General features: G+C 51.0%; 1 protein-coding gene across 1 annotated transcript; it reads right to left on the reverse strand.

Annotated features, from left to right (window-relative positions):
- Positions 1–1,121: 1,121 nt before the first annotated feature.
- LOC140683671 (uncharacterized) lies at positions 1,122–9,546 on the reverse strand. The gene is made up of 2 exons (XM_072926569.1): positions 8,752–9,546; positions 1,122–2,858 (listed from the first exon to the last, which is right to left on the reverse strand). Exon 2 carries the CDS (start codon positions 2,849–2,851, stop codon positions 1,490–1,492), a length of 1,362 nt encoding a protein of 453 aa, XP_072782670.1. The 5' UTR covers positions 2,852–2,858; positions 8,752–9,546; the 3' UTR covers positions 1,122–1,489.
- Between the last annotated feature and the right edge of the window lie 1,433 nt (positions 9,547–10,979).

Consider the following 10,979-nt stretch of genomic DNA (forward strand, 5'->3'; position numbering starts at 1 on the left):
CACATCATATGTTTCCAAAGTGTGCACAGCTTTTACTTAAAGATTTAAATTGTGAGAAATTACATTTCCTTAGTTACAACATTTTAATAGCTACCTTCATAGTCAATAGTGTCACCTGGTTTATTGGGTTTGATTTCCAACTGCTGAACCTTTTGTTTTCTATTTTAAGCTGCTTTAATTTTTCAGCAAATTAAATTGATATCCCCATGGAGAAGCACAGGAAACTATTTTAATAAATGATGGAACATGAATATATTGTCAGTTACTGGGTAATGTGCTTTAGCTTGTAATAGGTGACCTGAACAAAATACTGTGAGCTGCCTCTAGGTTTTTACATACATAATTATTCAGAAGAGTAGTACTACATAGTAATGACATGGCAGTTTGTGCAGTTTTGCATTGCTTTTGAGGTGAACATTAGATCAGAAAATCAGGGAGACAAGATTTCTTTTTAAAAGTAGAATCCAAAGTATCACGAAAATGGTGAACCATAACTCAGGATGGTCAAGCCTTGTCCCTGACTGCTTTTTGAAAACCACATCATCTTATAATTTTGTGTTTGAACAATAACAGTGTTTTTACAAACATTCCTTAGCTCAGAAAATCAATTTTTTTGTTAATTGTCTGTTGTCAGTCATAAAATAGAAGGACATTTTAGTGAGCATGTATATGCTCATATAGATTTGCAGGAAAAATACAGTGTGTGTGTGTGTGCCCCTCATTTCTATCTCACCTTTTCCAAACTTGTTCCCTATCTGACACAGCCTGATTAAATACATGTTAGATTCCTCTCCCTTTCCTGCACACATGATAATTTTTCATTTCCCTCCTGAATGGAGCCCAGGATAGGACCTCATCCCCTGATACATGGAGAACTGTTTTGTGACTATTATTACTGCTACTTTTTACTGATTATTTGCTTTAGTGACACCTCTGTGTGTCAGTCGCATTCAGAACCCTTATGCACTACACAGAAAATTTATGTAAAGGAAAAGACAATAATTAGATTTATAAAGATGGATAGTACTTAACTATAGCGTGTCCGGTCCGCTCCGACTGAGTCGGGGACTTCGGGCACGCTATGGTGGTAATAAAGAGAAGGAGTCTTCCACCAGACGGGAGTCTCTCAGGCGGCTTTATTCTGAGGGCTTCTCAAAGGGAAGGCGAAGGGGGTGAAGGGAAGCAACCACTCAGAGGGCGAGCCAGCTCTGAGAGCCCCGAACCAGGGCGGGGCAGGGTATATAACAGTTACAGGGGAGGAGGGTCAAGGGGTAGAGCATCCAACCGGGTGAGGGTATGAGGGTGGAGTCAACGGAGAGTGACATGGCAACGGCCAACTGGGATAGAGGGAAGGAGTGGTTTCGAGGGAGGAACCAATGGGGGTACAAAGAACTGAGAACTTTCCAGAACAAAGGGAAGGAGTACAAAATGATTGACATAAACTGGGGGAAGGGAGAACAGATAACAGACAACTTGGGAGGCGGGAAAACTACACATCTGTGGCCTCCCATGGCAATGCAGGGAGGTCACCAGCTACACTCCCTCCCACATCTCCCCCGTCTTTATTAACTAAATAAGCGGAACCGAAAGTCTTAACTAAATATTGTTTAAAAATGGCTAAAGCAATGAAAATAAGGAAAATAATAACTAAAATCCAAATAAGTCCTTTCACGATGGGGGCTGCCCATCCGGGGATGCCCCACTGCGAGAATGTCTTGTCTATTGGGTCAGCAGCCGATGGGTTTTCAGTCTTTAAATCTTTTACTTGCTCTTTTATCTGTTGGATGTGGGCCTGGATGGATTTGCTTCTCGATGACAGGTTGAAGCAGCACAACCCGTCAAAGTCCTCGCAGCTGTGGCCATGGGCTAATAGGAGAAAGTCTATCGCAGCCCGATTTTGGAGGGTTGCATGCCTGGTGGTTTGCTCGTCCGCCAAGAGGTCTGAAAGGGCGGCCGACGTAGCGTTGGCATTCTTGTTTACCCAACACTCCAGGTGAGAAAGCTCACCAAGGGCTTTTGCTGCTGCGTACCATGGAAGGAATATGGACGCAGCGATTCTCTTGGTCTTGCCCCAATTGTACAACTGCGAATCACAATTTGAATCGAATTGGTTGTACGAACGTTTCTTGCGGGCCAATTGTTTTTCCTTCCTCCATTCTAAAATCTGGGTTTTATTTGGAGTTAGAATCGCAAGCTTGCCAAGGCTACATGGTCCTCCCTGGAGCCGAGATGGGATGCCTGACCATACTCTGTCCCCACAGATAAGAAACATCCCCTTGGGCAACACCTTAGGACGTGTGGAAGAAACCGAAACCACCTGGCTGGTGTAATTGCACCAGGTTTGGCTATTGTATTTTTTGCTTAGAGGTGTTACATCCTTTCTGTATGTATTCTTGGTCAAGTCAAGTCCATGCCAATTCTGACTTGGCCTCCTATAATAAAATTTGACGCAGTATTCTGCGTGAGAGGACCCCAGCAAGTCCAATTCTTGGGGTTCCTCCTTACTATTAGACAGAATTTTAGTCCACTCGTCCCAAGTGTCAACCGGGTTGGGTCTCTTACCCGTGGTTCGGAGTAGGTCGGAGTTGAAAACTGGCCAATCATCGGCAACAAGGGGAACCCCCACCAGGCATGTGGACAGGGGATTGTCCACACTGCCCATGGCCAAACATAGATTGTCCTGCTGCAAGGACTTGGCAAGCGTGACCCACACGTTTTCCTTCGGCTGCTGAACAATCCATCCGTCCGCCGCTTGCAGCCACAGGATGACAAAGGCTACAGCGACGGCCAGCTGGGTGCAGTGGGGCGATTCCTGATGTTTCTCCCGGATTGGTGACATGTGGGCAGCCATCCTTATTCTATTAACACAAGAGAAAACGTAGATAACAAAAAGGTTTGGTTCCCTCTCCTCCCAGCTCCCCCTTTTGGGTTAAAAAGGAAACAATTTAGGGCACAGGGGTATAGGGAAAGCGGGTAAGGTAAGGGGGTAAGGGAAAGGTAACTGGAGGGGATGGGGTATCTTTAGATGTCGAGTCCGGTGAGTGGTACAGTCTGGTGATGAGGACTCGGGACACCAAGTTGGGACGGCTTCCGGTCCTCTTCGTTCGTCGTCTTTTCCACGCGACCGCGTCGTCCGGTGTTGTGGGAGACGCAGCCTGTGGGTTCTGTGGCGACGGTGGTTCTGCAGCTGGGGCATCTTCTAGGAATGTCTTCACGTATTTCCCCGGAATCCACTTTGGGCCATGAGCTGTTGAAACACAGGCATACCCTCTCCCCCAGGTTATTAAGGGAAAGGGCCCTGTGATGGCTCGGGATTCCGGGTCACGGACAAGGACCGGTGGGCGCTCCTTCAAAAGTGCTCGCGTGGTGTTCGTAAAGTGCCTGATGACGGGCGGGTCTGGCTCACGGTCGGTGCAATTTAAGAAATTCAGTACATAAAGTGCTTTACAAAGGCGCTCGACCGGAGTCATGTTGCTGATCGAGCAATCTCTTGAGTTCTTTGTGGGAGCGCTCCACTATGGCCTGCCCTGTGGGATTGTGAGGAATGCCGGTGGTATGTTTGATGCCCCATTGCTGCAAGAACAGTTCAAATTGTTTTGAGGTGAGTCCCGGGCCGTTGTCGGTTTTAATTGCCTTCGGGACTCCCAGTGTCGCGAACGCCATGAACAGGTGTTTTTTCGCATCTTTCGTCTTTTCTCCAGTATGGAGAGAGGCGAAGATGGCACCTGAAAATGTGTCTATTGACACGTGGATGTATTTGAGACGGCCAAAAGCGTTGTAATGTGTCACATCCATCTGCCACAGCTCCAAAGCTCCCAGTCCCCGGGGATTAACCCCTGACGCCACTGGTGGAAGGGCGAGGGACTGACAGCTGGGGCACGTGGTGAGGATGGCCTTGGCCTGTTCCTTTGAGATTTTGAATTGCCTGGCAAGGGCAGGAGCGTTCTGGTGGAAAAACGCGTGACTGAGCCTTGCCTGTGCAAAAATGTCTGGGATAGTATTAGTGAGTGAATGTACAGAAGAGGTAGTGGCGACAACCGCTGCTAAATGGTCTGCCCTCCGGTTACCCTCAGCGATGGCTCCTGGCAGGTCTGTGTGCGCCCGGACGTGCATTATGTGATAGGATTGCTCGCGGTGGGAGATCAGCCAAATTAATTCCGTGAGCAACCCAAATAATTTCTTATTTTGAATTTCTTTGAGCATCGCATGTTCTGCTCGCTCTGCTATCCCGGCTACATACGCCGAATCAGTAACTAGATTGAAAGGCTGTTGGAATTTTTTGAATGCTCTCACGACCGCAGCAAGTTCTGCGATCTGGGGGGAACCCTCAACGATTTGAATGTCAGACTCCCACTTCTGACTTTCCGGGTCCTTCCAGGTGATCACTGATTTGTGGGATTTTCCCGATCCATCAGTGAACACTGTGAGAGCATCTTTAATTGGTGTTTTGCTTTTGTAGGATTTTGGGGCCAAATAGAAGGTATCCTTAAACAGTTTATGTTTAGGATAATGTATGGAGATTTGGCCGGGGTAGCTATCCAGAGAAATTTGTAAATTTTCGTTTGTTTGCAGGAGAGACTCTAATTGCTCCAGATTTAAAGGGACATAAATGCACGCCGGATCGCACCCTGCGAGGGTCCGGAGGCGTTGCCTGCCTTTAATGATGAGTTTGGCCATCAATTCAGCGGGTGTGGAGATGGTCTTTGGGGGCTGGTGCGGAAGGAACAGCCACTCGATGATAAGGAGTGGGTCCTTACGCCCAGCATCCCACTGAAACAGCAACCCATGGAAGTTTGGGCACTTACCCAAGATGGCAAGGGTAATGGGAAGGACCCGGTCCACACGGTGCGCCTGGCGGGATCTGATGGCCTCCGCAACTCTCTCCAGGGCTCTCTTCGCGGCAGGTGTCAGCTCGCGTGGAGAAGCCAGGTCGCCGTCTCCTCGCAGGAGTTCGAAGAGGGGCGCCAACTCCTCCGTGGTGAGTCCCAGGAGAGGTCGGATCCACGTGATGGTGCCGCAGATCTGCTGCAGATCCCGCAGGGTCCGTGGGTCGTCTTTGATGGTCACAGACTGGGGCGCGACGGTCCTTCCCGTGATGGTGATGCCCAAGTACTTCCATGGGGCGGAGAGCTGGATCTTCTCCTCCGCAATCTGAAAACCCGCATCCTTGATGGCTTTTATTGTCTTATTAAGTGCTGCGCGGAGGTAGGTGGTCGTCTCCGCGCAGACAAGGACATCGTCCATGTAGTGCAATATGATGGCCTCAGGGAAAAGTCGGCGGACTGGCGAAAGAACCTGTGCTACAAAGGTTTGGCAGAGCACTGGAGAATTTTTCATTCCCTGGGGCAAGGTGGTCCATTGATACCTTTTATAAGGTTCCGCCCGATTGATGGATGGTACGGAAAAGGCGAACCTGGGGGCATCTCCAGGATACAAGGGGATGTTGAAAAAGCAGTCCTTGATGTCAATGACTGCGAGCTGCCAATCCCGGGGAAGCATGGAGGGTGAGGGAAGCCCAGGCTGGAGGGGGCCCATGTCTTCAATGACATCATTTACCCTGCGGAGGTCCTGGAGCAGGCGCCACTTGTCTTTGCCTGGTTTTCTAATTACAAAGACAGGGGTGTTCCAAGGGCTGGTGGAGGGTATTAAATGCCCAAGGCGCACCTGCTCCTCTACAAGTTCATTGAGCGCCTTTAATTTTTCCTCCACAAGGGGCCACTGATCCACCCACACCGGAACATCGGTCTTCCAATTCAACGGTGGGGAGGTGCGCTCCGCAGTGGCCCACACTAAAAATCCCACGCAGGGCTAGGGATGGCAAGGCGGGCACCCCACTGGGACAATACGTCCCTGCCTAATAGCATGATGTTTGAAGAAACCACAAACGGTCGAATTGTGGCTATCTGTCCCTCAGGTCCCTCCACACTTACCAAGCGTCGGCTACGCATGGAATTGACAGCTCCGCCCACTCCGGAGATTGTGCCACAAGGGGGCACCAACTCCCAGTCGCGGGGCCACTTTGACCTGGGAATGATGGTGACATCTGCCCCAGTGTCTGCCATTAGGTTCATCGCCACCGACTTTCCCTGCAAAGAAAGCACAGTTCGGATTATTGGTCTCTCTTTAGTCACATTTTGAGTAAGAAACACATGAATGTCTTGTTCTGAGTCTCGTCCAGAGAGGTCGTCTGAGTCCAGCAGATAGAGCAGGGCGAAGGGGAGTCCTCTGCCCAAGGTGTAGGGGGGCTCATGGCAGATGACTGAGACCGTTACCTCGGACCCCGGTGGGACACACACCACTTCAGGGATGATGGAGATCCTGTCGGGTGTGTGCCTTGCGTCTCCGACGATGAGGACGGTCGCTTCGCCCTGGCAGTGAGGGGGCTCCAGGAACCCCGCGGGGATTCTCACCAGGTCCTCATCCTGGAAGGTGACAGTCATGGAGCTCTTGAGGACCCGGCGGCGGCCGGGATCTAAGTTGGCCGTTCTTCGGAGGAGGCGAAGTCCGTCGTCGGTGCTCCGCCAATCCTCCGAAACTGTCCCCTGGGCCATTGGTCCTCCCGGATAGTAGGGAGGCTCGGGCGCTGAGAAGGGCCATTTGTTGTCCTCACGCGGCCCCTCCTCGCGCTCCGCGGCCCGTTTCCCGCCGGCTGGTATGGCGGGAAAGAGTTCCTGGGTGGGGGTCTTGGGGAAGGCATATACGGGTTGTAGAACTGCTCCGGGGGCCAGTGTGGACAGTTCGCTTGTATGTGGCCCATCTGGCCACACCCGAAGCAGCGCACAGTGTTCATGTTTAACATTGCCTCCCCCACCCCTTTACTCACTGCCATGGCGACCGTTACCTCGGTGGATGTTGCCTTGACGCACGCCTCCACCATCTGGGTGATGGTGGGCTCGGGGTCCTGCGGTAACGCCCTCAAGATCTTCTTTGTTTCCGCAGAGGCGTTGGTCACTGCCATCTTTCGGAGGAGCTCTTCCCTCGCCGCAGGGTGCTCTATCTGTTTCTCTATGGCCTCTCTGAGGCGGTCGACAAATTTGATGAATGACTCGTCCGGTCCTTGGAGAATAGTTGAAAAACTTTGGGAGGGAGTTCTGCCGTCCGGGATTTTTAGCAGCGCGGCACGGCCAGCCTCTCTGATGTCATCGAGGAGCGGTATTGGTAGTTGGATCTGGTCCTCAGGCTGGCCGAATTCTCCATCTCCCGCAATAGCCTCCATTACCTCGTCGCCTGTGCCCAGGGTCTCTGCTAGGTTGTGCTTTATAATGAGAGGTTTCAGTAGCTTTTTCCACTGAACCTCCCAAAGCAGGAGTTCCGTGGGGGACAACAGGGACTTGGCAATGTATTTGATATCATGCTGAACTAGTGTCCGTCCGGAAAAAGTGAGGTCCAAAACATTTTTAAAGAATGGCGATTCGCGGCCATAGTCTTTTGCCGCTTTCCTCAGCTCCTTAACCTCAGCATATGGTACCTGTTCCCACCGGGGCCGCTTTCCCCTCTCCCTTACCACCGGTGCCGCAAAAGGCCCGAGGTCACGTGCCAGGTCTAAGTCGCCGTCCTCGATGGCCGCCGCCCGTATCTTGGCCCACCCGCCTCCCGACCTAGGTGTGGGCCGGGGGCTGTCCCTGTCCTCATCCTCTTCGGAGGATGAGGCAGGACGGGTGAGGGCCTTGAACCTCTCCCTGACCGTTGGGCTCCGGTGGCGTGGAGCCCTGCAGGCCAAGATGGCCTGCTTCCGGCCAGGCCTGCTTCCGGTTCCGGTAACGTGGGAACCGGAAGTGGCTGGAGAGGGGGAGGTGGGGCTAGGCCCACCTCCCGGGGCGGGGCCTTCCGGCAGGGAGTTCCCACCCACAGGGGCGTGGCCTTCCTGTAGGCCGGTCCCTCCCACCGGGGGCCCACCCAGGGGCGCGGTCAAGGGGACGGAAGGGGCGGGTCCCGACGATGACACCATCGACGCATCAGACGGGGCGGGACCCGATGCAGGGGCGGCACTCGACGGAGGAGGGGTCAAAGGAGAAATGGCGGGAACCCGAGGGGAGTAGGGAGGAGCCGGGACGCCATTTTGTGGCGCTTCTGATGCCAGCTCGGCCATGCGGCCGGCGCCATTTTGTGGTGGATGCTGGCACAGATTTGGAATAGAACAGCAGGGCTTTAAACTGGGAACAGGGGTCTGAGGGTCTTGGGGCGAGGAAAGGGTCGAACTGGGGTGGCCAGTCCCAGGTCGAAAAGAGGACAGGATGGGACGGGGAGCAGCAGGGAGACGGTGGCAACCCTGTGCCGGACTTTGGCAGGGTCTGCTGCCCGACCCACCCTTAGGGGAAAAAGGGTTAGGAGTGGGGGGGACGGAATGAGGGTTAGGAAAACTGGGGGCCCAACTCTCCCGTTTTTGTTTAAATAACGTAAAAATAGAATGAAATAAAGGAAAGAAACGTCCCACTTTAAAATTCCCCTTAACTTGTAAATCGTATAATAAACGCCCAACTTTTCCCCAAAATTGAACCGAGTTGAAATCTTCCTGCGCAGTGTCAGGAAGGTGGTCAAAAATTAAGGTAATTAAGGCTTTTAAATCCCTTTTGTTAAAAGAAATATTTCCCAGAACAAGGGATGACTTAACATGGGAGTAGAAATCCCGCCGAGCCGGAGACATACGGTTGCCCATTATGTCAAAACGGCTAAAAATTCCCCAAAGAGGCAAAGGATAACAGAAAAGAAAAGAGACGGGGTCAGGTGCCAGACGGGGCACGAAAAACTCACCACAAAAGACGCCCGTCGAAAAGAAGATGGCCTCAAAGGGGGGTGGAAGCGCTGCAGGTCCGGAGTGCGAGGGAGCTTCCGCGAAGCTGCTGTTCCTGCTCCTCCGGGTGTCTGCAGCCCACGAGGCGAGGGGTCTTCAGAAAACGAAGCACCATCGTCCGTGGAACCACGTCCGAACGGCGCTTGAAGTCCTCGGGCAGCCGGCTCACGGAGTCGAAGCTGTCGAGGAGACGCTCTCCGCTTGACTCCGTGCAGGGGTCAGCGTGTTCGGGCGCCAGTTAAAGCGTGTCCGGTCCGCTCCGACTGAGTCGGGGACTTCGGGCACGCTATGGTGGTAATAAAGAGAAGGAGTCTTCCACCAGACGGGAGTCTCTCAGGCGGCTTTATTCTGAGGGCTTCTCAAAGGGAAGGCGAAGGGGGTGAAGGGAAGCAACCACTCAGAGGGCGAGCCAGCTCTGAGAGCCCCGAACCAGGGCGGGGCAGGGTATATAACAGTTACAGGGGAGGAGGGTCAAGGGGTAGAGCATCCAACCGGGTGAGGGTATGAGGGTGGAGTCAACGGAGAGTGACATGGCAACGGCCAACTGGGATAGAGGGAAGGAGTGGTTTCGAGGGAGGAACCAATGGGGGTACAAAGAACTGAGAACTTTCCAGAACAAAGGGAAGGAGTACAAAATGATTGACATAAACTGGGGGAAGGGAGAACAGATAACAGACAACTTGGGAGGCGGGAAAACTACACATCTGTGGCCTCCCATGGCAATGCAGGGAGGTCACCAGCTACACCCCCTCCCACACTTAACCTGATAGGCAACTCTCTCAGCATTTCACCAACTAATTAAGAGCCTCTCAGGTACTGTAGAAAAGGCAGATGCTAAAACATCTCTGGGGTTACTGAATTTATGAATACATATGAAGAGGTTTCTATCTCATCAGAAGAGCAACTTTGGAAAATGCATGAAGATGCTTCTCATAAATATGTGATAGGAGTATACTGTATTGCTTAGAGCTTGCACTGGCAATAAATAGATGATAAAACAACTTTTCAGTGCAGTTGGAAAGGACAACGAAAAGAACAGTTGCAGAAGCATTCCTAATTATGAGACAAAATATTTGGCATGCCATTTTTAGGTCAGGTGCTAAAATATTATGCTAATATGAGGCTAAACTGCAATCACAAAGGAGGAAATCTAACCTTTTTATTTATTCCATTAGATATCCTGAATAATGGTTCTATATGGCTTAAATTTGTGTCAAGAAAAAGGTTAGTCAACAGATCCTTTATTCCAACGTACACGGTTTCCCAGCTACATCCACCTGTCCAGACCCGTCTGGTGGAGAGAAGAGAGAAGGGGTAGCAAGAGCTGATAAGGGCTGTCTGCTGTACCTTTCTACTCCAAAGGACATCAGTGCATTACTTAGCTGCATCTGAGGCAGCAGCTCCTTAAAAATGTTTATCCCAGCTGGAGAGTTGGAGGACTTCTACAGCAGACTGGACTGCCAAAGAGTGCAGTGGTAGAAACAGAGAAGTGAGTGGAACTCAGGGTGAGGGCTGAGTCCTGGCTCATCTCCCTACAGTGACACAGCCTTGTTGCAAGCTAAAGAACATCTGAAGGAATTCTGCAAACCAGTGCAAGAAGCTTCAAAGCAGCCTCATAGAAGTCATGTCCTGCAACTGTCAGCAGAGTTAACTATTACTTGAAAAAAACACAAGAAGCACTGAGCAGAGCAGAATTTTGAATACACCAAAGAAGACTCAGGGCCCTTGTCTATTTGTTGTGATTTATATCAAAAATGAGGAGTAAAAAACACAGAACCCTTCTCAGTTCTTTGTCTTGAGTCTTACAAGCTAAAAGTAGCCGTAGGATTGTGTTGGATATGACCCAGATTTGTATTTAATTTTTTGGCTTTAGATAGGGGGAAAAAAAAAAAAAAAAAAAAAGGTGCAAGGAGCTATCAAATAGTAAGCACCTGCTCTGTATGCATTAGTGTTCACATGTTCAAAAAAAACCCAAACCTTGATGCAAGAACAGAGACATCCTAACCCTAGTCTGGCTGGGTTTGGTAAACACATCCTAAGGCTCTTTATGACTGTGTGGTCCTGCTCATTCTTCTAGCTGCTGGTGGGCGAAAAGGGCAGTGAAAATCCTTAAATTGCCTACATGACAGATTAAACAGTCTGGTGTCACGGTAGCATTAAGGAACTTGCTTACAGACAAGGCTGAGCA

This window comes from Taeniopygia guttata, chromosome 3 (genome assembly GCF_048771995.1).
Source record: "Taeniopygia guttata chromosome 3, bTaeGut7.mat, whole genome shotgun sequence".
Taxonomy (NCBI): domain Eukaryota; kingdom Metazoa; phylum Chordata; class Aves; order Passeriformes; family Estrildidae; genus Taeniopygia; species Taeniopygia guttata.

Coding starts and splice junctions, on each gene's coding strand:
- LOC140683671 (XM_072926569.1), bottom strand. CDS start 2,851: ATGGCTGCCCACATGTCACCAATCCGGGAGAAACATCAGGAATCGCCC.